At 44.9% G+C, this 27608-nt stretch overlaps 1 protein-coding gene across 1 annotated transcript; it reads left to right on the forward strand.

Moving 5' to 3' along the window:
- The first annotated feature begins 838 nt into the window (after positions 1 to 838).
- On the forward strand, positions 839 to 21692 carry LOC146194685 (uncharacterized). Its single transcript, XM_084597504.1, has 3 exons — positions 839 to 1264; positions 15289 to 15736; positions 21107 to 21692. The coding sequence occupies exons 2-3, from the start codon at positions 15455 to 15457 to the stop codon at positions 21395 to 21397; spliced, it is 573 nt and encodes a 190-aa protein (XP_084453630.1). The 5' UTR covers positions 839 to 1264; positions 15289 to 15454; the 3' UTR covers positions 21398 to 21692.
- Positions 21693 to 27608: the final 5916 nt, after the last annotated feature.

Consider the following 27608-nt stretch of genomic DNA (forward strand, 5'->3'; position numbering starts at 1 on the left):
CCAGATTTATGCACAGGAACCACCTTACCTATCTTCCAATCAGCCGGCAATCCACCATTGTCAAATGACGGCTGAAAATTCTTTGGTAAAATTTTATGAATACATTTTAGTACTTTTTTAGAAATTTCGCAGTAATGCAGTGAACCCCAGCAGAGGAGGATATTTTAACATTGTCAATAATTTTTGTCAACAACATTGTCAATAATAAGTTCATTTATTAATGAGGACGGTATTGTTCATGATGTAAATAACATTATTGGTACAATAGAAGAAGTATACGTTACGCTAGAGTGGTCGTCCAATAAGTCTCCAGATGCCTCTTTAGATGAAGTACAAGCGGCGAGCTCTAGCCTTGAAAAAAGTGCGGGATATAGGCTGATATAAGCGCACTGAAATGCGGCGTCAGTGTTCCGATGTAGAGTCATTACCAATACGTTACAAATGGTGGTTCCTTTCTGGGTGCCAAAACCAGCTCAAATCGCAAGTCTTTAGATACCATGTCCACTAATATTTCATCAGAATCCGCCTGATACTTCTGCATTGACGCGAGAATTCAGAGCGACAAAACCTGAGAGGTCTCTTCCGTTCTACACCAGACGGCAGTGTAAATTTTGCTTCGACGCGCTCTAAGAATAAACAGTTGTTCTAAAATTCTAATTGATTTTTTTCCGTTACGATTCCACTTACACCCCGCTCCAAGGCAGTTTTGAAGGGCCCGCCATCAGATATGAAAACTGCCTGGGTGCTAGGCGTAGAGGAGAGAACACTTGTCCTCTGCTCTCTCCGGAAAGCGCAGCTGCGCCGATGTCAGGCGGCAGCGTGCCAGCTGGATGCCGCAAACGACGAAAAAAGAACGCGATGGCTGCCGTCGTCAGCCACGACGGCGAGACTCGCGCGCGTTGCGCCGGCCGGTTGCGCCCAAACTCAAATGCTGCGTACGCTGCAGGAGTATCAGTAAATATATTTCTCTAAACATCCCTGCAACCGCAGGTCGAAGCCAAGCACAGCTGACACGCCGATGACCGCCGCATTCACGCAAAAAGCACAGAATGCGTGCGTGTAGTGTAAAGCCGCTTAACGCTTTTTGCCAGCTCGCTCATCGAAGGCTTCGCGGAGCATTCTACAGTAGACGGCGCTTTGCAAGTCAGAAATACCTGGTCACCTCACGCGACTCAGGACACGCCTGTGCTCCTCTGCTATAGGCGCAGCACCTCAGTACTATTGTCGCGTGGAGAAACATCTGTGAGAGGCTGGGAATAAAAAGGTGAGTGGGTGTTTTTCCTCCTACCATTTTTATTTGCTTTTGCACTCTCGCCGGTCACTGATCTCTTGTATTTGCGAAATATTTTGACGTGTGCGTATAGCGCTAAGGAATCTTTCTAGTTCGATGCCGTCGTCATAATGTAGTGCAAAGGCTACAAAAACAAGAAGACGAAGCAGAAAAATGTGCAGTTTCCCATGTTCCAACGCCGTGCTAGAAAACGTAGTAAATGGCGATCTGTCGTAATGCTCTGTTGAGGAAGCTACGTGGTCAAGGGAAATTATCATTCTCAGATTGAAGCTTTTCGTTTCTTATTTTCAGTGCTTTTATTATGTCAACTTAGAGGGTAGGGCTCTTATTTTAACTGAAATTCCCCAGTCTTTCGCCTGCTTTGCGGTGCAGTTTTGAATCCATGCCTGGGCCAAAACGCCATACTATAGTCATTTATTCTGGTCGCGCTTGCAGACGCATGCTCTTTGACCAGTGTCACGGATATACTATTTATTTCGCACAGTCAGAATTGCTGGAACCTTTGGGAAGATAACGGGTCATTAGATTAATATACACACACCCTAGAAAGGGCAACAACAGTAAAATAAACCAACCAAAAACACCTGGGGTGCGAGGCATTGGTGCTCCCAAAAATAGAATAGACGGTATGTGTACAAACCGAAACCACGCCACAATAGCAAAGGGAAAAGGACGAAAACAAAAAAAAACGCAGCAATAAAACAAACCGGTCATTTCACAACAACGCGCGCGTGAACAATTCTTGCTGAAAGATAATGTCATCTGATAGAAACCTGATATCGACAGAATAGTGCTTCCACTCTTCGGATGTTCTTTGACAAGGTTGAATGAAAAAGGTGTTGGTGCGGCAGTGAGCAAAAGAAATTTTATTCCGAAGATGAACATGTGAAAAGCGGTAGTTGGTCACAGGTCTAACCGACTGTGTTCGGGATGCAGAGACACATACTGCAGTAAAGCGGTTTGTTGGGCTAGTTGGTGCTTTTCGACATGAAGGGAAAGCTGCGCGAATGAAGTACCCCCAAGGCAAAAAGAAGTGACAGGAAAGAGCACTGACTGACAGCCACTTGATTGAGCAAACCGTGCACAATATAGTGACAGGTGCCACCAGATGCAGCCAACGTCCCATGGTGGGAAGGGGCGTAAGAATGATGAAAACAAAAGCAGGTGATAAGGCTAAGATACGGTGGCAACTCAAAAAAGTGCTAAAACTGTTTCGTCATTTCTTTTCGCCTTCGGGCTACTTCATTCGCGCTGCTTTTTTTTTCATGTCACATATACTGCAAACCTCAGCTGAACTGCATTTATGTTAAGCTGGACATTCTGTTATGATTACAATGTATAAATTAACTAACATTGCCTTTTACTATCTGCAAATATTCTTACCGGCAATATTACAAGTGTTTTCATAATGTACTGCTACCACGGCTCTACCTACGGCGACATTTGCTGGAAAATAGATTCATTTATACAACAAAATGATCTGACCTTGGGGCTATCTTTATGCGAAAAACGAAATACCATTAAACCTGTAAACTAAAATGCATTGGAATTCACGAAATGCAAGATGTTCTTCAAATTACTTTCATGTTGCCGCATGTATGCCCTCTGCCTGGAATTGGTACGACTTGCTTTTGTTTTCTTCCAACCTGTCTTGGAAAGCACACACCAGTTATTGATAGGCTAAAGGCCGCTGTACGGTCACTATTTGTGCGCTGCGCCCGTCCGCTCGAGGGCGCATCCGCCAGGTCCTAACAATAGGGTGGACGGAGGCATGCGTCCTCCGCCCGGCTGTCGCACAGAGTTCATCAACTTCAACTTTTGTCGCATGCGTTCTGGAGGCGCATCGCAAGCTCCTCCTACTTTTTCAAAGATGGCCGCCGACCGAGCGTAGGCGAAACAAGGCCTAGGTGGACGGTGCCTGCCGACGAAAGATAGCCTTCATGTCGCTATTGCTCGTTTATTACGATTATTCAAAGCGACTTGGAAGTTTGCCTTTCCATGTGCAGAAGCATCGAGTGACAGTTCCCCCAGTTGAGTTGGCCTGCACCGAGTTGACGAGTGGCCGACAAACCTACGGAAGATGTACATACTACTGCTACACAGTTACGGTGTCTCGACGTGTTTATTTGGAGCCGTTTGTGATTGCTGCAGGATTTTCACGGACAGCATCAAGAAGCAGCTCCCCGCAGTGAATTAATTCCCGGTGCGCGTAGACAGTTTCATAGCAGCGACAATTAGTGGGAGTGTAGCGAAAGTGATACGTTCGGAACGACTGCTGTTTTGCCAAGTTGGTGGAATCGCCTGCAAGTATATCTGTTATGAGTGAAAAGCTCACTACGCACGCTTTGTTTTCCGAATGTTGATATGAATTTTGAGCTGTGCTAGTCGCATTCATTCGTCTGCGTGCAGCGATCGCGAGCATACGATGTTTTTCGTGTTACGTGCCGATCACTGACATCAATCGTGTTTCGTGTATGTGCTGTGCTTCAGAACTGCCGTGGGTGTGAAGTGCCCTTTCTGAAAACTGTGTTTTACGTGCGCGAAACGATTTTGGCTGCACGGAGAAGCGTCAGGAAGCCGGCACCAATCTGTTGCTTGATGCTTCGTGAAGTATGTTTGCGATGGTTGCTTGTTATCGTTGCGTCGTGTGATGTCTCGACAGATGTGTTTATTGGGATTACTCGTTGTACTCCGAATGCTTTCATTACAACCGTGCGCGGACGGCATTGTTGTTAGTGTTCTTGGCCTCTTTATATATAGGTATGAGCTGTGGGCACACAACCACGGCGGGCTTGTAACCAAGTTTTAGTGCCAAGACAAAAATAAAAAAACACAACGCATTCTTGTTCTGTGAATGGAACGATTACCGTAGAAATGGTTGAGAAAGCTAAGCAGGTGTGTAAGAATTTTTAGTACAAGTGTAATAGATTGGGCAGTGTTATATGGTACAGGAAGAAAAGTACAGGCACAATCTGAAATGATATGCCATCTTATGTGTTATTCAGTTTTTCCATTGGAGCAGTATAAGGGTAGAAGGATGGAAGTTTTCTGCACATTGTGCAGGACAGTCCTCATGATATTCTCATAAAAAAAACTCGCACTGTGAGTCATAATAATAAACAGTAAGAGTACCTGCAAGCAAGATCTCAGTAGAAACCACCTGCACGAAAGTGTATAGGGCTCCATGAATTCATCTTTATCATGCGGCTCACAGAGAATAAAGTGAACATTGGGGTGCGAATACATGGCACAAGGCAAATGTTTACATCTGGCATGTCTTAAGCTGTATGCAATAACACTTCATGAGAGTGATGAATGCTGGTACTCTCAAGTATGGCTCAAGGAGCAAAGATTTTAGGGATATTCATAGCAGAAATTATGAGTAGAAGGTATGTAACACAGTCACACGAACACTTTCAATCCTCATTGAACTCAATCTGCATTCAACTCGTGCAATCGTGCCCGAGCCTGCTTGGATCGAAGCTGTTTCTGAGCGCTTTTGAGTTTTGAAGCACATTCGAGAGTGGGCGTTGCCACCCTCGATGTCACCTAACGCACACGAAGGAAGCTTCTCAGTGGTCATTCAAAACGGCCGTGCAGCACCGGATGCTTCAATGCTTCCTGAAAACCTCAATGAAGATCACGAGTGGTCGCGTCGCAGAGGTATAAGAAGGAGCAGGTAATTTCAGACTGAGTTTGCTAAGAAATGGGCTGCTACCACAGTTCTTTCAAGTGCATTACAATGCAAAACCAAAGGTATATGCAGAAAATAGCATCTCATAAGCTTTTGTACTCTCAAGACAGGCAGTTCGCACATGTAAGCACTTCAGACGTCACGTCAAATCGTGTGAACAGTTGACCAGCGGCATTGTTTTGCAATATACATTTCCGTCATTGTCTTATGAACAGCCAAAAAAGAATGCTTTTCATAATGGCAATAACATGCACCTATTATTTACTGCAGATTTCCTGCTCTCATTGATTCATTTTTTTTAATTTTTACGTCTTAATTTTTTTCGTGCTTGAAATTGCATACAAGTATTCGATTCGTTTGAAAAGCTCTCTACACATATCTTGCATTCTGAATGCTGAAATAAAGTTCAATCTGTGCAGGTAGTCGCGTTTGTTCTTCCCTCTGTAGTGACCATGCATGCACGGCTTTTTCCCTGCAACATGTCCATCATAAATATTGATTGTGGCTCGTGTGTACTGTGCCTGAAAACAGCCTTGGGTGCGATGTGACCTTTCTGGAAACTATTTTGTATTAATTAAATGCCCTCCACTGTCTGCTTTTTGATGTGGCTGCAGAAGCATTGGCACCACTCAGTGGCTTGATTCTTCATGAAGTATAATTCTTGCAATTATAGCTAGATTATAGCAAGCCTGTCTTGTCTGGGCCACGTCTTGTTCTGATTATTCATTATGTTGTGGGTGCTGGGCATCATGATGGTGTGCCGACAAAACTTTCTAGTCTCTCTGAATTTTCTTGTCTCTCTGAAAAGGGTACATATCTATGATGGATACATAGGGTTTGGTGCTGAGCCAAAAACAAGAGGCGAGATTCATGTCCCAGTAGAGCACATGCCGTGTAATCAACTTCTGTCGTTCTATCCTTAGCCCAAAAGAGCAAGATGCCACCAAATGAATGGCTAAGAAAGATGGTAAGGCCCATTATAAGACTGTAATAAATTGAGCAATATTATGGTGCAGAAAGAAAAAAAAAGTACAATCTGAAATGAATTTTCAACCTTGCTAAACATTCTTCCAGTTGCAATGATAAAACCATATACAGGTACTTGCACACTTTTACCGGAGCAGGGCCCTTGATCACACTGAGGGGAAGACGAATTCAAATAATGAGTTGCAACTGAGCAAGATGAATTTTCAAACAAGTTTCCTTGAGACTAAACCATGAAGGTTCGATAGTGTCAACCTTCTACAGCATGATAATTCGGGTAGAATCCCGTCGCACAACCACATTACCTTGCATTGCCTTGAGCTGCATAAAGAAATGCTTCTTGAGAATGTTAAATGCTGCTGCTTAGTGTAGCAAAAAAAAATGGAAATTACTTGGCGAGAACCAAATGTTGAGGAGACCCAGAATGGGGAGGATAAACATTTATTTTCTGGCTTCAAAGACCGCTATACTGGTAACAGATGCGAGATGCTACAACTGGCGATATGCATATAACAGCTTAAGCTTGCTGCTACAGACAGGCAACATTCATTTTTTGTTCGTGGTATGGCATGCAGAAAGCTGGATAAAATATCCTTTGCTTTGTTGAATTTCCTCGCTTCAACCAGAGCAGTGCAGCATTACTATCAGGCAACACAAACAGCCTGAAATCTCAAAAATGTCATGTTACACACACCTAAAATCACTGGAGTGCTTCTAAGTACTCTACAGATATGGTTGTCAAGGGAAAGTTCATGCAGTTGCATCAGCATGTACCTAATTAGCAATCTCGGACTGACCGAAAGCTTAGTGCGCTTCACGACTCTGCAACACAGCACCTAACAGCATGTTATGTGTCCTCTCAGAGCAATGTACTTCTCTTTCCCTGTTGAGCTCAGTGGCTATTTTTATAATGTCCCCATGAATGAAGCTGTCGCTGTATACACCCATTGCAAGGACCCCTTTGTATGGAAAATTCCACAGAGCCTGTCTCCACATGCAACACTGAACAAGTGTGAAGAAGTGAGACTACAGTGCAAGGCTGCATGCGTGAAGAAAACACAATTGCAATGAATGAGCAAGAGTAGTGCTTTGCCAACTTATCTATTTATTCAATTTGTCGGGGTGGCGCAGTGGTTACGGCGCTCGACTACTGTTCCCAAGGACGCGGGATCGAATCCTGGCCTCGGCGGCAGCTTTTTGATGCAGGCGAAAAGCAAGGCGCCCGTGTGCTGTGCGATGTCAGTGCACGTTAAAGAACCCCATGTGGTCGAAATTTCCGGAGTCCTCCACTACGGCGTCTCTCATAGCCTGAGTTGCTTTGGGACGTTAAATCCCACAAATCAACCAACCAACCAATTTGTGATAGAAAAGAACCGAGCAATATAGTCACCCACACTGCTCAAAGGCGAAACAGCATTGTCTGCTAGTCTACAAGGTGCGATCATCACTATTGTATGTTGTGCAGACCACTGTGTATCACTGCTGCATTACAACAGTAGCCCCTCCCCCCCCCCCCCCCTCTCGTCTACTTGGGGACTACGCATTAAAGCAGACAGGGTCTCCCAAGTGTGAAAAGTTTCTATCCAGCTTTAAGGGGAACAAAGTGGAAACGAAAAGCACAAAAACAAGGCGCACAAAAAACAGTAGTGCTGGCCAATGTTATTCGACGCAGCCCAAAGGCCTGGAGAGTGAATGAAGGGAAATGACAATGGCAGAGAAGGAAATGAATACACTACAGCGCAGGTAGGAACGCATCCACAAAGCTTCGCAGGAATTTGTGCATGATCCTGGAAACATCTAAAGAGTAACATTGAAACACAGATAAAAAAATAAAATTAGGAACGCATCTAACGGGACAGGATGGCGTGCCATGCAGCATGAGCTCTTCAGGCGAGCAGAATCTGGTGGGGCGATCTAAACTTACGGCTATTGAACCAGGCACAGACTAGAACCTTCCAGTGGCAGTGAAAAGAGGGCGCCGTTACGCATTCAAGAAATAGTAACCCAGCATAACATGATCAATAAAACGGCACAAGAACACGATCACAGGAAAAGAAGAGAGATTGAAAGGTGCTGTTTCTTTCCATCTTCTTTTCCTGTAATCATGTCCTTGCGCTGCACAAATGGTCAGTGTGAACCAACTAGCATTACAGCAAGCACTACAAGCATAAAATGGTCAGCACATGTAGCAACCTAGTGGCATATTTCCATTGCAAGGCAGATGCTGTTTGAGTTACTAAATGGCACATATAGATGAGTTGCGAATGACTATTACATGTGCATGCATCCTCTGGTAGTTAAGTAAAGCCTCACTGGTCCATACATTTGCATTCAATGCTTTTGTAGTGACAGACTCCCTGACGAAGGATCCTGCAGCGGTTGGCCAAAGCATGAAATGTGTTCTTTACGGTACACCTGCAGCTTGGTGATATTGTAAAATGACCCAGAAGCCTCCATATGTGCCTGTAAATACACTAAATTCAGTGAGATGAGCAATCCAAAACACAAAGCTACATTAGATGGGTTTTTAAGCATAAGTGGCATTGAGGAAAAAAAACACTGCAAGTTTCAGTTGATTAAGGTAATAAGTAAGTATACAAAATGCAACCATAATTTCAAATGGTTCGATGGTGGGCATCGCCAGCGTTTTTTTAATCAGTCTCAAACAGGCCAGGTGATTGTAAACAGTCAATAAAAGCATTTTTCTTGGATTAACAAGATTATCCAGCAGCTTTCTCATATATGCAATTATAATATTGACCCAGTAAACATCTTGCAGTTCAGTGCTGCTTTCCTTGCCTCTCTGTCTTAGCATTCGTCCACCGAGTATAAAACATCTGGGTTTGCAAGGCATTTATCCTCCCGTGTCAAGGATTCCTAACATCCACACACACTCGCTTTCTTCCATTTTTTATTTATTTGACAGTTCAGAGTTCCAAGTACAGTATTGTTTCTCAGAAGAGTATTGAATTCTCAGAGGAGATATTTTATTTGATATCACAAGGTGCAATTTTGTCATAACTCTTTTGGATAACTGCAATGTTTACATGCCACTACAATTGGTTTCTGTTCATTGAACTGTATTGAGGATCTGTGTATTCACTCCACGATGAACTTGATGTATGGGCTTGCAGTATAGTTATGTAAACAAAGCAAAGGACTCTGGTAGGTAAGTACACTATAGTCATAGAAGTATAGTATTTCATGTTCACAGTCAAGTCAAAATTCCATCAAGTCTGCATGCTGTCCTGGCAACTTGCAGTATAGTTATGTAAACAAAGCAAAGGACTCTGGTAGGTAAGTACACTATAGTCATAGAAGTATAGTATTTCATGTTCACAGTCAAGTCAAAATTCCATCAAGTCTGCATGCTGTCCTGGCAACTAATTGGCATGCCATTACACTTGATCACTGTTTTACAATTAGCCCCTAGACAGTTTTCTTCTACAAGTGGGGACCCTTAGATGATGCAAGGCAGTGGGCGCTTAGTATTTCTTGATCCCAACTGACCGCTCCGGCCATGCACTATTACTCTGTCGTGCAGTGACGCGACTTTTCAGTGCTTACTCTTAGCTGTATTGTTTTTAAGTATTAGAAACAGTGAAATAAAACTACAACAAAAGAATAAAACACTCATTCGACACAAAACATCCAATATAGTCAGAACTGGGCATGGTCTTACTGGTTGGTTTCCGATTGAGAAAGGAGTGAGACAAGGCTACATACTGTCGCCCGGCCTATTTAACCTATATGCTAAATGCATCATGAGGAAGGCCGATCTAGACGAGTCTTCAGCTGGAGTGAAGCTTGCTGGGAAACGTATCAACAACCTTAGCTATGAGGATGATACCACTTTAATGGCAGAAAGTAAAGTGGAACTCAAGAGACTCCTGATGCGCGTACAAGAAGAGAGTGAGATGTTCGGGCTCAAACTGAACATTAAAAAGACAAAGATCATGGCGTCTTGTCCTATCAAGTCCTGGAGCATCAAGGGACAAGAAGTGGAAGTTGTGACAGATTTTATCTTCTTGGGCTCCAAGATTACCCCGGAAGGAGACTGCAGCCATGAAATTAGGAGACGCCTGCTTCTGGGAAAGAGAGCCATGGCTAGCCTTGATTGCCTAGTAAAGAGCAGAGACATTAGACTGCCAACCACGATCCATATAACTCGTGCTATGGTCTTTCCAGTTGTGATTTATGGATGCGAGAGTTGGACTGTGAAGAAGGCTGACCGCCGAAGAATTGATGCGTTTGAATTGTGGTGCTGGCGGAGACTCTTGAGAGTTCCTTGGACGGCCAGAAGATCAAATCAGTCGATATTTTCGACCATAAACCCTGACTGCTCATTGGAGGGTCAAATTCTAAAGTTAAAGCTTAGCTGCTTTGGTCATCTGATGAGAAGAGAGGAGTCGCTTGAGAAATATTTGATGTTGCGAAAGGTTGAGGGTCACCGGAGTAGGGGTAAGCAGCGAACGCGATGGTTAGATGGCATCCTCGATGCGCTGCAGATGAAGTTATGTGATGTTAGGAAGATAGTGAGAGACCGGAAAGAGTGGCGTGATATGGTCCATTGGGTCTCGAAGAGTCGGACACGACTGAACGACTGAACTGAACTGAACTGATACATATTTGTACTTAGAATAGTCATTTCATGTCATGTAATGTTTCGAAAACTTTATGGATTCTTTTTCAGCAGCCGCACAATTGTGCCATAATTCTTGTTTATTTGTGCTCAACACTAACTGTACAGATATTAATTGAAATTTGGCTGGTAGAGGATGTCTCAATTGGTAACAATTCTTTTCAGTACATGCCGCAGCTGAGTAGCTGAGGCTACGTTGCATGTTAACACACTCAATCGCCAGATTTCATTTGCTACTTTCAGACTCTGAAATGACAAAAGCAGTGCACACACATGAAACATAGGAAGACCAAATGGCATAGGTCAAGAAAAGGAAGTGTGTGCTGCACTTGACATGAAGGCATTCATTAATATAGGCAGCACTGAGCACAGAGATGGAGAAACTGGTATTACGTACTGGGAGGCATGCGAATTGTAGTTTTGCCAACCAAACTGATTATGAATAGCATAGTCTTGCTGCTGAATCAAATATGAATAGTGCTGAAAACCAAACTGAATACAATTGAACTAGTTGAGCAGCTATTTTAAATATCTTTGAAGTAGTAAACACATTGAATTTTAGTGGTAATTTGAACATGCACTGTTTGAATCAGTTGCTATGGCATGGATACCTTAGCAAATGATTCCATGCACTTTTAAAGATTTGTTACTGTCATGAATCTCGACACATTTTCTGCGTGCAAATGCATGTCATATGCAACACCACAGCTGTACGTTGCAGCCAGAAATGAGGATTGCGTGGCGAAATGTACGCCAATAAGAGATTGCTGCCACCGGGGAGAACCGCACGGAAAATAGTGCTTCTGTACATGTTACTAATGGTGTGCATGTTTGTTTATGCTTTGCAGTCTATTTTCTCACAGTAAAACAGGCTTGTTGTAAACTGCATTTAGGCTGTAATTTCGGATGAAAATGACCAGCTCCGGCATCTTTGCCGCGAGTGAACGCGCGAACAAAGGCAGGGGAGATATGAATATATACACTTTACCTTTCAATGTATACGTCCGGGAGTACTTGAAAAAATTCGTGCAGTCTTCTCCTCATACTAACATAAACACACCAAGTAGACGGCGAAAACAGGCGCCGCTGGGGCATGCGTACGTCTACGCTGTTGCTGGACGATTGCATCGCCGGCGACTTAATCGTTCAGCTAATGGTCAGTTCATACTCTTGGTGTTGTACATGCGGGGGCTTAATAACTCTACAGCTAGGATGCAAATTAATTTGATAGCCGACGATCGAGAGCCACCGTGAAGAGGAAAAGCTTCCCCAAACCAGCGCCGCAGCCGCCATATGCAGTTTCGACGTTCGAAGCAGCGCGCGCCAAGCGCGCCAATCAGAGCGCTGGAGAAATTCGTCTTCCAAAAGATGCCCAAAAGTGACCGTATAGCACCCTATGCGCCTCCCGTGCCGAACGCATCCGCCAGCTGGCGGAAGGCGGACGGGCGCAGCGCCTCTAAAAACGACCGTACTAGGGTCTTAAAGCCAGCTGTACGATCCGCCCTTTAGAGCGGGTCGCAGTATCCGCCACAGCACTACTGTCCTTAAGTGAACAGCGTGCGTAGAAACGTTCTAAGCAGGCATCAAAGCGTCAGCTGACCCGAAGTAGCAGCATTGCCAGCATTTAGATCGCCTAATTACCAACGAGCTACGAAAAGCGCTAACTAATCTCTCCAGCGCCTGCCGGGGAAATTGATTAGTAGGGCTGTTGGTGCGCCAGTATTGTGCGCGAGCGCCACCACTAGAGCGAACGACGCTAGCGTGAACCTATGGGAGCAAGTAGGATCACGTGAATCCTCATATTGCTGCTGGAGCAGACGCTCGATTGAATTTGCTTGTTTTAAACGCTAAAACTCACGTTTTTTGTTCTGTAGTTTTGCTTCATAACGAGTGCCATCATTGCAATTTTTGATTCTGCGCCCTTGCTCAGGCTGCTGAAGTTTATTCAAGCTGTTGCCATGGTTCGTTATCGCTCTGTAACCGGACGTACGCAGCGGAACCCGACGCAAGCTACGATTGCTAATCAAAAAATAAGCTCACGGAATCTTCCTTATGCATGGTTTGAATCGGCAAAGAAGCAAGTGGTGCGCAGCAGAGATTTCAGCGAGCAAGATTTCGTGCATGGAGTTCGCGCTAGACAATTCGGTGATTAGTAGCCGAAGTAACAGAACGTGCGTTTTAATTTGCGCTTATCGCTTCCGAAGCTAACAAAGACTGATTGCTGGCAATATGGAGAATGTGCTGCTTTCACGGAACAGTATGCTCCCAGAACAAGAAAGGGTCTTACGAAAGACAGAAGGGTCTCATTGTTCTGAATGAAGGCATCCACATGGAAGTTTCACTGAAGTAAACTAAACATTCTGCAGCCTTGCGCAACGGTGTACATGATGAGTAGTGTCAGGCAGCGTCTGCAGTGCGCAATTTCAAATGTCAGAGTACGTGAATAAAAGGGAAATAGTGGATTAGATGTTGTGATATACTAAGGTTTGCGTCAGCAAAGCTACTCTGCACGGGAAAACAAATATACGCGGCCGAACCATGATTGCCAAAAACGGTTGTCAGTGCGCAATAATTCGCAGCGTGGGAAGCACTTTCTCACATTTGCTAGAACAATTAAACCACGTTTTCCCCACACTCTAACTTTTCGTTTCTACTATGTTCGAGGGAGCAGGTGAACGGCGGCGCTTCCGCCGGAGCTATTTGAAGGCGGTCATTATCGGTCAGACGCCTGCATGGCAGCACTGCTTCCTCTAGTAAAAAATTCTTATAACTAAGATTCACTAACAGCTGCTGCTAACTGGTTGTGTGGAAGCTTCTGTTGCTTCCATATTGGCAACAACAACGCTAGCCAGTCCGCGTCCACCTCTAAGTAAACTTATCGGCCTGGCCCATGCTTCAGCAGCTAGCTCACTCGATGAAGTGCTGTCTTGCTGAATGAATTGGCTATAATACTTCAAATTAAGCTTAAACAGGCACTAACCGAAGAGAAAATAAATAAATAAATGTGTGAATTCAGTACTAGTTAGGAACTAAACTGCATAGGAAACGATCACACTGCAGCAGTTTAGCGCGCGTTATCCCCCTTAGTGCATCATGCGGGGCTGCCGAGAGGTGGCGCCGCGGTATGTCCTCGCGCCCAATGGTTTCGTGTTTTTTTTTTTTGTCATTTTCTATTACGCTAGCTTGCCACAGGACATATTATTAAAACCCATGTAAATTATTTTCCGTATAGAACCGGAGAAGGGTCCTGCTCGTATCTTTGTCGATGAGCTATTTGGAGAAGTCCTCTTCCCTTGTTGCGGTTAGTCCAACTTCCTGCAGAATCAGTGTCCTTGATGTCCTTGTTCCTGCACATGTCCACAGCATGTGGCGAACATCCACTTCTGCAGCTAATGTGGAATACTTTGCATATGTGGTGGGTCCGATGTCTTCTCGCGATTCCCATCGGCATGTTACCGACGGGGTAAGTGCCGCTCTAGCTCATATCCCTCTAAGGGAAACCTTTTTCAAACTCGTTAAGTTATGAGGGAGAGGGAAGTACACGGATGAATGATGGCCCGTGCACTTTTTCTCAAAGAGGATGCTAAGATCGGAACAGCCGAGCGGGCATCAAAAGGGAGCATGGTGGGGGGCGGGTGCATTAGTATTTGGAGCTTCATGTGTGAAGGGGTCAACTTTTCTCTTGTCAGCGTTCTCAACATCGTTTTGTGTCCAATGTATCTGTAGGCATATCTTCGCTTTTATTGAGTGCATGTTTATTTATGAAGTGCATGCCGGGATTTATCGCTCACTGGACGCCGACGACACCGTCTTTTCTGCGACACGAGCTCCTTAACGCTACCGCGTTAAAATGCACGGGCCTGCTACTGGCTCTGTAGCTAACCACCTCCACTGTCTCGTGCGGCCAGAAGAGAAAATAGAGAAGAAAGGAAAAGGAAGAGGGAGAGAAAGAGGCGCGCTGCAACAACAGCCGTCGTCACCACCGAAGCAGTGGCGGGTGCAATGACGGCCTACAACAGATAAAATTCGGTGGCTGGCTAGCCCCCGCCACCAGCGGCGTTCACCTACCGTCCCAGCCCCGTAGGGCCAGAAACTGCCATCCTTTCTGCGCTCTGATACACGCGACATACCAGTTGCAAAACAGACAAGCGCCAAAGGGAGCAAGGTTTTAGAACGATTATGGGGTGCGTTGAGCAATGTTTATTTCATTAAATGTGTTCTGTTTTAACGGCACATTTAAATATCTGGGTTTGCTACATTTCATTTTTTTACCTCTCAGCATCCGGCCGCTAGCGAAGTGGATGAACATAATATCAAGCTAGAGACGAATCCTGGCGCCCGACTCCACCAAATATGCGTATTCATCAGTGAAAGCCGCGCTGCTGAAATATATACAGTTTCTTCCGCTGAAAGAACCAAAGTTTCAATCTTTTAGCAGTGAGATTTTCAAACCTCTGGTATCACATTTGGCTATAAACATTATGCGCAAATGACCCGTGAATCACGCAAATTATTCGTCCCCAGTCTTCTACGAGACGAAAGTGCCTTCTGCCGTTTGTAAAGTCGAGGAGGGCAAATACGCTGGTTCCGTATCAACGCTGACGAGAGTGTAACTACGCTAATGGGGCGAACTGATTTTCTCATACTTATTACCGTTCCTTTTTTTTTCTCTTGCAGGTGTATAAGGAGCGTCCAGGTTCAGGTGCTCCGCGTTCTCTGGGGCTGCAAGCTGACATAACTGACCCTCGTACTGAGCAGGCTAAAAAAAGTAAAACGGGTCTGCCCGCCAAGGCATCGTTGGATATAGTCACTGCATCGAAGCGAACGATTAAGACCATTGGGAATGTCTGGTTACATGCACCCCGACCTGTGCGATGTGTACCTATGCAGCACGCCCCTTCAACAGGCGAATTCGACTGGAAGCGCTGTGAATGCCCTCTCGGTATTCGCCGCGACGTCGCGTTCGGTGTGCGGTGAGTCGTGGGAGAAGCACTGGCTGCTGGTATTCGACTACGGCGAGGATGAGGTCCTCATCTGCGACGCTGACATGGACCACGCTGGTGACCTAACGGGCCGCCGCTCCTGGAAGAAGAGGGAGGCCTTCAAGGAGGCCTATTCTTACAAGGTGAGTGCCGCCGGTAGGATCCTATAAAAATGCACATGACAGAAACTGGCAAACCACGGAGCCAGCATATTTATTTACCTCTTTCACCTACCAATGCAGGGATACTATCGGAAAACTGGCAGCCAGTTAGATTTTATACTTCTTTTAAAAAATTCTAGAGGGAAATTTGGAGTCCTAAAATGCGATGAGACGAAATCCATTATAGCGCTGTGGATCGTAGCCCTCCACTACAGCATCTCTATCTTCCTCTCTTCTTTTAATCCTACCTTCCTCTCTTCCTTTACGGCGTGGTACATGTGTCCGGGGAGAATTAGGACAGCTACTGGGCCTTTTCTCTCCTGTAAATTAATTTGAAATTCCTCTTATGCCTCTTGTACTAACGCCTCCTAAACATCTGAGGCTGCTTCTGTTTGCTGTGTGGTGAGGCGTTCGAGTAAGCGCCAAATGAAAAGCTCATCTCTACATCTGCCACAAAAATTATCTCTGACTCCAAATCTGCAATTCTAAATTATACCAACGGCTATATATCTCGCGCCGCTGCTCGGATATTACGCTTCTGGCAGCCCCGGCACTCCATGAGCCTCATTTGGATGCCAGAACATGCCGGCCTCCCTGACAACAAAAAGGTTAATTCCCTAGCCCGAGGTCTTACATTCAAGGCTAGTGAAACGGAGCCCTCTCTACAGGCCGGGGAGCGCCTTCTCTCTTTCCGTGATATTCTCTTGTTCTACCGGGTCAAGCAAAGGGAATTACCACCCCAGCCCCCTCTCTCAACATAGCGCAGGCCGTACACTGGCGAAGCTTGCAGACTCGGACGGCTCCATTCTACATGCCCGATACCCAGACCAGTTTTCCTCATCATGCAGACTCTGCGGCAAACCAGGACACTTCATACAAATCCTTCTTACATGCCCCACCTTTCCTCATCCCCCATCACCGAATGTCGCAGAGTCCTACTGGGAGTCTCTCATTCAAGTCAAGAACAACGGAAGATTATCTCCAGTGCTATGAGGAGGATTGCTCTTCAAGGACTCTCTTTTGCTTTATAAGGGTGTCTCCCACATAGTAAGGAAGCACCCAAGTGCCATGCAGGTGGCTTAGCCCCCACTGTTTGTTCAATGGCAATAAAATGTTTCTACCACCACCCACCGCGCTCCTGTCGCGCAGCGTTCCTTGGCGCGTTCAAGTGTAACATTGCAGAGGACAGAAACCCTAGACAAGAAGTATTCTAGTGGAAGGTCGCGGAATATGATAGATATCGGCATTTCGTTCCATGAACCTAGAAAGCCTTTTACCTTAATATCCACAAGGCCCGGTCGGTGTTGGAATGTTGCGAATCCTTGCATTATAGCGTGCCATGGTCCAGCTTGACCTAGAGAAAGCCTTCGACAACTGCGTAGAACTCTGGCTCTGCATAGTTATACACAAACACAACACATACACACAAGAGATTAAAGTAAGATGTTCACACCGATGATACTTGAATCCCGTGTGTGTGTGTGTGTGTGTGTTGTGTTTGTGTATAACTATGCAGCGCCTGAGGCTACGGAGTCATCTAGCCAACTAGCCCGCTCGCAAGTACTACTGAGCCTTCGACAAGGTGCAACATGATTTCAGTGTTGGAACATGGGAAAATGGGTTCAGATATTTGCTAGAGAGTGGCCATGGCGTACAGTGGGCGTACGACGTGGATCATAAGTAAATAATAGGGTGTGTGCGCCCATCCAAATGCCACGCTCTGTGCGTCAGGGCTGCCCCCTGTCACCATTGCATTTCTGCTTGTATATTGAACCCTTCTGAGAGCATTTTTGAGAACAATACCGTTAGAGGTTTTTGTTTGCATGCAGCGGAGGTTTGGATTCTTGCGTATGCCGAAGACATTGCTGTCGATTGTGCCGATTACGGAAGCAGTCCAAATGTTCTCTAATTAGTGAAGGATTTTTGCGCTGTGAGCGCAAATGCTCATAACAGAGGTAAGTGTCCGGGCTTCTGGCACGGGGAGTATCCCACAGTCCTAACCAATTTCGCGAGCATTGGGTGAAAATCCCAGTGAAATATTCAGGAGTGCCGCAGGAAAATTGCCGAGACCAGCCATATTAGTAATGGCAAGTTTTTGAAGTATGTGAGATGGCCGAGAGACTAAAAGGATTTGGTTGGCGTATTATCTCACTTGGTGCAATTTGTAATTTATTTTTTTACCAAGATATGGTATTTATTACAGGTACTGCATGTGTGAATGTGCCGAGATTACACCGGGTGTTCGCAAATTTTGTGTGCGGTAGTACTAGGTAGCGGATTCAACGAATCAGCCTGTCTGATCACGTTTGCTCTGGGAGAGTTGGTTTGGCGCAATTGTATTTGCGCCAGGTAGTAAATTTTTTTATGTTTTTGTGTCACAAAGGATCCCTTTTCGCGAACTGGCTGTCAGATTAGGTACAGCAGAGCCTTGCCAAATTTAGTTGCAAGTGTGGCGATTATGCTAAAGAAGTGTACATGGCATGTAGTGTTTTGAAAGCCCGATTTTCGATCTGTATCCCGAAAGAAGCTAAATAAGGACTTGTGCGATGTCTTTCTTTCAATCCAATTGTACAGAACGTTGTACTGTGATGGCCCACAGAATTCAGTCCTTAAAAGCTTGAAAAGTATAGCTGTGCCAGGGGGAGCAAAACGTTTTTTCATGCTCCATAGGAATACACTAGAAGACATATTTGGAAATGAAGAGTTTTTCTACCTTCTGGAAGCCATTGCGTCATATGCCGCAAGTCGGAAAATATCGAACACGTTTTCTTAGACTTGGAAACCTTTTCCTTTGGGACATTTTACAACGAACGATTAAAACAAACCTGCCAGTGGATAAATTAAAACTTGGATTTCGGCCTTTTGAGAATGATTATGGTCTTCCGCTAGACATTATCATGGTGTTGAGCCTGCACAGTATTTGGCGATCCAGTATGACATTGAGTCATGCAGACATTGATGCGAGGAAAATAATTAAGTATTTTTGTGAATATGTTGGCAAAGTCACAAGACCCAGTGCCCGAGTGGCTTCCGAGACTGGAAGCCTTGTTGTATATGCTCAACTCATGTTCTGTGTTTGTTAGATATCCGTTTGTGTGCCCAAAATGAGGTTTTTTAGGTTGGCTATAAAGAAAAAAAAGCGGCGGCTGAGTGCTTAACACACTCAGCTACTGAACCCGAGTACCATGGTTCAAACCCGATCGGTAGTAATACGCTGTGTTTTTTATTATTTTAGTGTAAACAAGAGGTCATGGTCATTTATAGGCGTCGTCACTTCCCGTGTTGGCTGGCGAAATTGAAAATCCCGTCGGGTAGAATTTGGGTAGAATCGCATGTTGGAGCCACTTTACTGCACTTAGTTTGCCCGGGCGATGTGGCGTAGTTCTGACCTCACGAAACAGCTTAGCCAATCAGAGTGACGGCTCAAACAGGCCTGGGCAAGATTCTTAGTGATGGTTTAAGTATGAGTGCTTTCTCAGGAATGACTTAAATGATCATTTGTTCAGCGAAAAATTTCGTGATGTACTTAAGCCTCCTTGCGTGCGGCAATGCGACATTTCTCTCTTGTTGCTGGTCTGTGGGCCCGTTTCCACACCTCCAATGCGGTGTGTTGCACGCAAACTTCCGCCACCTTATATCATAGCCGCATCACGCAATTCTTACCGCACCGGTCATACCCTTCAATCTGCCCAGCCACCAATGCAGACTACCACCTTTCCGGCTTCGTTTCTTTTCAGAGAAGCAATGGACTGGACCGTGACATTGTCAACACTGCTTCATCTAGTTTTCACGGACATTTTGCCAGTCACATTTAGTGCGAAGTAATTGTCGCTGTTTGTATGTTTATTCTAATAACTCCCACATCTTATGTAATACCCCCGCAAGGGGTCTTTAGGGTAATAAAACTGAACTGAATGCCTGGCATGTTCAGATGTGGGCAAGCAGTGGCGCCATCTGCACAGAGCTGCAATGATGCCAGATACTGTAATCGTTGCTATGACTAATCATGGCTCTCAATAATTACAACTATATCTAACTACGACTAATCAGGGCTATCGATAATCAAGTGATAATTATGATTAATTATCGGTGATTGGTTTCATTGTTACATGTCTGGAGTTTTGATAGGTGCGAATGACGTTTTCTAGTCGCGCTTTATGATAGCACAAAGCATGAGGCAGGAATGTTTTTCGGCTTAAAATTACTTTGGCCAGGCATTGAATAGTGAATCGCTGTCCCTGACCAATTCTGAATTAGTTCGAGTTGTTTCGGAGCCGCGTACAGGCTCCTTGTTAATGCTTCTTAGACTCATGGTGACGTTCGTGTCCGTTCGCTGGGCATCCCGCCTGGGAGTGTCTCTCACATCAGGTTATAAAGAAAAGAGTTCTGCCGCCGCTGAGAATCGAACCACTATATCCCTCAGATTCCCAACCGAGAACTCTAGTCACTGCCCCGCGCCCGGCTCGCGCGAAAACGATTGTATCTCTCTTTGTCTAGCGTGAGGATGATAGCAATGATGCAATTTAGTGATAATGATAATTATGACTTCGCAGCGATAATGACGAGAGTGGCAGTTATAATGACGCCATAGTTAATGATCATGATAATGATGGTACTAGTAATGCCCCGCCGGGGTGGCGCAGTGGTTACGGCGCTCGACTACTGTTCCCAAGGATGCGGGATATAATCCCGGCCTCGGCAGCCGCTTTTCGATGGAGGCGAAAAGCAAGGCGCCCGTGTGCTGTGCGATGTCAGTGCACGTTAAAGAACCCAAGGTGGTCGAAATTTCCGGAGCCCTCCACTACGGCGTCTCTCATAGCCTGAGTCGCTTTGGGACGGTAAACCGCACAAACCAAACCAACAAACCATGGTAGTAGTAATGACATTGACGGTGCATATAGTTTATAATGACAAACGCACCAGTGACGACGCCAGGAATGAAAATGATGCAGTTAGCGAAAACAGTAGCTATAATGTGGCGTTCGCCATTTCCGCTTTTAGCAGTCTTAATCGCAGTCTTGTAATTTTTCACTGAGCCGCCACCACTTAAATGTGCGACACCTGATGTAACGAGGGCGCAAAGATGGCTGGCATAGTTCCTTGAAAGAAAACATCATTTTTTAATCTCATTGCTCAGGATATCTCAAAATAACCGCTTGAGGGGCGAGTTGGTACTACATGGTTTGCATGTGATTGAGTTCGTTGCGCAACATTTCTGGGTACTATGCTCAGGATATGCATATTTTCGCACAAGCACCAGCGCGCTCCAACAATGCTACGAATTATTTTTATTCTGCGTCAATAATAAGTCCTGCGCGTGCTTTTAAAATCAGGTTCTTATTATATTTCCAGCGACACCTAGGAAAGCATCGCATTCCGCAGTCGCGCATTGAGGAGTTGATGAAGAAAATGTGCGACTCAGGTCGCTATCACCTGACGACCAACAACTGCCAGAAGTGGGCGAAAGACCTGCTCCGTCAGTTGGGAATAGAGCCACCCCCAGAGGAGCGCGACGCAGAGACCGTCGTCACCGAGGTCTTCCAGCCGCTGGCCATCGGAGGCGCTGTGGCCTTGTTGGGCGTCGGGGCGTTGGGCGCTGTAATCTTCGCCAGGAGTGCACGAAGGAACAATCGGGAAAAGTGAACACAAGGATGACTTCCTCTGGTGGAAACGGTTTTGAATAAATGCCTTGCAAACTAACGGTAATATTTGTTAAATACAGGCAGATGCGCTTGCTGGCAATTTGCATACAACCGGTACAGCAGTACCAACTTCAACCCAAATGTTTCCAAAAAGTTTTAGTTCAATGCGCTAAAGCCATGGCATTCATTCTTTATCTGTGACTATGTCGCTCACATCAAAAACTAGTTTCTTGGTCCCGACTGTATGTAATAAAGTGCAATCTCAAAAGGCAAATTTTGGTACCGTTATACACGCTCGTCACCCATATACTTGGGGATAAGGCATTATCATTTCTGCCAAATTCGTAGTGATACATCTAGATGAACTGGAAACTCTGTACACGTAAAGCCTCATGATCTCGACAGTATAGAAATATTAAAAGAATCTTAATAAAAAGGGGCAGATAAAAATTACACAATCAGTTTTTATTCACTACATACAAAATACAAGTGGCAATTTAATCCGGTCGCAGCTTTTCTTGCTCAGCGATAGCGATATCGAATTCCACTGATCGACCAAGGTAGGTTGTGCGTATTGAGCTGGTCGTTAGGAACAACTCCTTTCCCAGCGGCGCGCTCTATCAGTATCTGCCAACCCTGGTTAGAACTCAACTTCTAGCCGGTGATGTGTCTCCTGCTGAGGTTGCGGGATTGTTTTGGCTGTTTTAGCGGTTTAAGAATTGTAGGCAGAGGATACTGGATATCGCAGTTTTTTCACGCGTATGTATCCAAGTTGTCAAAGGCTACAGCGTTAGCAGCGTGCGCAAACAAACTGCGGAGCCCCCCCCCCCTTCCCCACCACCCGATCGACTCGATTATGGATGAACAGGTATGTCAATGTCGATGAGATCCATTGCATGACGATGGGCGTGATTGAATGGTCGAAGATAGAAGAACAAGAAAGAAGGCAACGGGCTTGCCGTTACGATGATTCCGAGATGAGGCCTGGCCTAGGACGCTTTCGGGCCACAGGTCGCCAAGATCCGATGGCTGAGACGAAGGCACGCACTGCATGGCATGGGCAGGGGTGATGAGTTCTAGTGTGGCAGCATACTTGGTCTTGGGGTCTTTGGTTGGCAAATCTGGTCACTGGAGTCACACAGTCACACGGTCGTTGTGTCTTGTGGTTGGGGCGGGGGACGGGACCGTGAAACAGTGGGGTTGCTTCCGGCAGGCTGGAGTCCAGCCAGTCGATGCGTCCGAGGATCCTGCTGCCGACGGCGAACGTAAACGCGGGCGCAAAATTGCCGGGCCGGTGAGGAGAGATAAAATACCCAGAACCTCCACCAAAGACGTTACGGGTGGAAACCACACAGTAGTGTGTAACCTTAGTCCAGGCTCGATGGGGACTGCTTAAAATGTATGCTACAAGTCTAAAACATCACAAAAAGCAAAAAACATTTGCAAGAACAAATTAATAAATATTCAGCAAGAGTTCAATGAATTACGAAGCAAAGGTTTACTACATCACAGCGTCGGCAGGGAAGAGACGAAATGCCTCATCAAAGAACGCAGGAATATGCGTTGATACACCTTGCGACATACTTCGTAGTCTTGAATTTTTTCACGTCACTAATCCGATGCGCCACTCTCCGTTCCCATACGAGCATTGCATGAATGGTGATAATGGGGAAAACCTCCTCTGTAGTTTCAGCAGTGTAGGACGCTAAATTCAGTCGCTATCACCCGACCGAATGCCGATGTTCTGTATTGCGTGCGCAGTATCCGTTGTTCCAAACGTCATCTCATTTCTTTTCAAGCCTCATAAATAAGCCTGTGACACTGAGATAGTCCTAAACTTTCAAGGTACAGTGTTGAAGCGTGCGACTTCAGAAAACGTTTTAAGTCTGGTTTGAAGAAACCATGTCGTGGAACACGCATGCTAGCAAGCTGGCGATAGAATTAAACAAAACCGTTCCCTGTCTCTACACACTGAGAGAATTACTTCCAGTGAGGCTCAAAAAAGCAATATATAGTTTGCTAATTTCTACTCTCGTCTTTCATATTGCATTTTAGCTTGGGAAGTTACTACCATCCATAATTATAATAAACTAGAGCGACTACAAAAAAAAGGTGCTACGAATTCTGGAGACGTTTTATAGAAACCCTAGCCAGCTATCTACTGAACCCTTGTTTTCTAAACATAATATGCTTAAAGCAACTAAATTATATGATTACAAACTGTCTCTCTATATGCATAAACGTAAGCTTCCAAATAATACACACCATCACTTGTATGCTTACAGCTTAAGTAGGGAACAAAAACCAGTGCCATGTACCCGAAAACATTATGGCCGGTCCACTCTTGACTACCGCATACTAACACTTTATAATAAACTTAAAGCCCACATTGACTTTGCTCTCCCACTGAGCACGTTTAGACAACGAATTAACAATTTTATGGTGAGGCAATGAATATTACTGTGATGTTCATACTCGTTTCTGATATCTTCTGTGTGTATAATTATTTAGGAAGTGTAAGCACTGCTTTTGTTCTCACGTTCATATCCATTGTTGGTTGTGCTGTGAACTCCACTGCGAGATGCTGCCTGTAGGCCCCCAGGGCCCAGTCAAGCTGTCAGTGGCAGCTTTTTCCCTGAGGGACCCCCAAACTTCTAGGTTGGAAATAAAGTGGATTTGAATTTGGATGATGTGCCATTAAGATAATTGACCGCTAGGAGCGAAAACTTGCACTCCATTATGTATATTAAGCCAGGTTGCCAGCCTTATAGGCCTAAAAGCTGTAATATCACTTTCGTTGGCCACCAGTACGCAAAAAACACTAATTATAGCATGTTCTGAAGTTATTTCTTCGCGACTCAGTATACGAACGGCTCGCGCGCTTTATCCAGGAACCCAGTGTAATATATATTAAAGAAACATTTATTTAATTATTTATGTATTTATACTGTCAGCCGTAATGCCATTACAGGGTGAATACAAATAAACTCAATTACAGAACACACAGCCAGAAGTACAACCTAATACATTTTAGAAAAATCAATTCCAAAAATGACAAAGCCGTCCAGCTCTGCCGATACAGGATTTAGTACAACACTAGCGGACAAATATGATTACCGACTGCGCGAAAATGTGCAGACGGCAGAACCGAAGCTCGGCGGCTGCAGCAATGCTATGAATGCATCTGAATGAGATTCGCCTCAAATACCAGTTCCAACAATGCCGTTAAATGGCTTTTAGATACAGTTTAAAATGGAGAGATGTGGAAGCCTGTTTTGATTTGAATAATCGTTGCATAATAGCCTGTTCTTTGTCGTAGAACTTACGATATCGGGAGATTAGAGGAGAACTCGTTTCATCGTTGGCGGTTTTCAAACGGCATGGCCAGTATCAAAATAACATGTGACACTTTACTAATGAATCTGGTTTTTAGAAATGGCATCGCCGATATCGGGAGGACAAGATAAACTGGTTGAATTTAGTCCGTTGTCAGAAACGACACGACCGATATCGAAAACACGAGACAAGTTGGTCCAGTGTCACCAATTTCTAAAACGCCTCTTCCGATATTGGGAGTATGCAGTACAAATCGGTCCAATGTTGCCGATTTCTAATACAGCTTGACCAATATTGGGAGGACACGGAACAAACCGGTCCACTGTTTCTGGTTTCATAAAATGGCTACAACAATATGAGACTATACAGGACAGGCTGGTTCAAGGTAGCTAGCTTTTAACACAGGCTATTACAATATCCGGGAACAGAAGACAAAACTGGTTAAATGCTGCAAGTATTTGAAAACGGTAGTACCAGCATTGGGGCAACACCTGAAATCTAGCCATCATTAGATTAGTTGTATAAGGACAAAACCTACTCAGGGGACTCATCGACAATGATGGGCACTTGTAGAACTACCGTTTGCCTATATATTCACAATACTGGAACATCGTCTTGTGCTGCGTGGGTTGCTGTTAGCCGCTTGAAAAATGGGTGTATCCAACAGGGGGATTGGCCAAGGTGTGTTGACCACAAGCTCAATTACAAGCACTAGCTTGTCGCAAAGCGAGGTTTAAGGTATAAGAAAGCAGCTACAGCAAATGGCATCTGAAACAATTTATTGAAGCCACATGCTAGTCTTCAACGAGAAAAGCATTGCCATACAGAAGCAGAACACAAATACTTTTACAACACACTAAAATCACCAACTGCGGTGCTGTTTTTAGGATGACTAGGCACAGGTTTTTTCTCTAGCAAGCCAAATGTTAGCCTTCAATAAAGAAAGCGTTGCCATACAGAAACAGAACACAAAAACGTTTACAACACACTAAAAGTATCAATTGCACATATGCTTGGAAGATGACCAGGTACAGGTTTCTGCTGTAGCCCACATCATGTGCCCAGCAGCTATCAGAAGCCTTGCATGTGAGCATGATGCCATAGATTCAATTTATGGTCATCACTGTATTAAAAAGCATGGGTTTAAAGCTACTTCAATATGATAATCTAAGAGCATGATAAGAGCTTTCAGTGCGAGACATAAGCTCAGTATCAGGCACTTTAAGGTGCTGCATGGCTCAGTGTAGCTTTGGCATTATCTCGCTGTCAATATATCAGTGAAACTCTGAGGAGCCTTTGAATATTTTTAAGGACAGAGCAATAACAATTTTGTTTTCATCTTACTTTTGCTTAGCTTTTTTGTTTAGAGTCTGCGGCTTGCATGACCTCCCAGTATGCCTGTTTTATTTAAAAGAAGGCGTTGCAATCACCACAGCTCACATCCCAACTGTTTCACGGCGGCGGTATGTCAAATGCGTGCCAGAAAAGCGCAGAACGGGTAAAAAAAAACATGTGCTGACTTTTTTTCTCTTATCTCCTTCTTGTCCGGTTGTTCTGCGCTGTTCGGTCACATACGCATAACCAACATCCCCAAGGTGCTGTCCTGGTTTGTCAAAGCTGAAGGAGAGTACTAAACCTGTCGTTGTTTAGCAGCTACTGCACAGTGCACACAGCCGTTCCTTCTATAAACTGTAGTTACCGTAAAGCTAAAAAGAGAAAGATCAGCTGCTGCCCATAAAAAAAAAGCCCTCGCGACGTTTCCGCAAGTATAGGCATGTCGCACAATAGGCTCGAGTGCAAAATGTTTCTCGTATAGTTTTAAAACTCAGCACGTTGCGCATGTTAACAAATTTAAAGCTCAGGCAGTGACTCCTTTATCAGAGACAGAGAAGTTGCGAGGCTTACTGGCGCAGCGTCCCACAATGCCGAAAAGGATGGCCCTCAGACATGAGACTGCACTGCATGAGCCACTGTAACTTTAGTTAGACGGCGCGGAGCCATATTGACAATGTCAGTCTCGCCTAAAACCATCGACCGTTCGGCTGCTGTACAGAGTTGTTTCCTTACCCAAAAATGCAACACCATCTGTAATGTGTCGGCGCATCGAAAAGTTCCACTAAAGAAACAAAACTTCGGTGAAAAACTTCGGAATCGACGGGTGAACAAAGTGTGCCAGCCGCACCAAGCCACGGCAAACACAATGCTAGCAGCGCATAACAGCCGTAGGTAATTGTAACTGCGCAGAAAATGCAAAACGCGGAAACGGGAAGCAATCTTCCATGACTACACTTGTCAGGTGGATTGGATTGGCTGATGTCAGATTTGTTTGAGGATAGGTTCGGTTTCGTTCTTTCTGGGCTTCCTGCTTGCTGCGTCTACTCAGCCTAGGATTAAAGTTTCACCGAAGCATCATGATTAGTAAAATGTGCAATGGTCATTTAACCTTTCGTCAAGAAATTTTGAAGGAAGAATTCAACGATGAAACATACGGAAAATAAAAACAATCTGTTTAATGGAAAGCTTTCTATCGCATCGATTCGCTCTAGCATCATATAATGCAGATTTGACGGCATTACTGATTTATACGCAGTTCTGACGAGCACGACGACTACAAACTATATCACAGCTGTGTAAAAGCGAATCCAGTGGAAGACGTACGACGGCTGTCCGCTGGGCGAAAGGATTCGACCATCCGCTTATCCGCTTTCGTACGTACGCCGGAATTCCGGCCGACGTCCGAAATCGGCCGCCGAGTTCGGACGTCCAGTCTGGGCTGCATCCTGGACGTACTCATCTATGGTATTTAAAGCTTGTTGCAGATACATATTCTGTGTCTCAAATTGTTTATGAGCACACCAAACCGTGACATCAACTGC

Source organism: Amblyomma maculatum, chromosome 3 (genome assembly GCF_055883805.1).
Source record: "Amblyomma maculatum isolate TAMU_Amacu chromosome 3, ASM5588380v1, whole genome shotgun sequence".
In the NCBI taxonomy this organism is placed as follows: Eukaryota; Metazoa; Arthropoda; class Arachnida; order Ixodida; family Ixodidae; genus Amblyomma; species Amblyomma maculatum.

Bases quoted from the DNA above. Each gene is read 5' to 3' on its own strand.
- LOC146194685 (XM_084597504.1), top strand. From the start codon at position 15,455: ATGTCTGGTTACATGCACCCCGACCTGTGCGATGTGTACCTATGCAGC. The intron at 15,737-21,106 runs GTGAGTGCCGCC...TTATATTTCCAG, and splicing joins AGGAGGCCTATTCTTACAAG to CGACACCTAGGAAAGCATCG.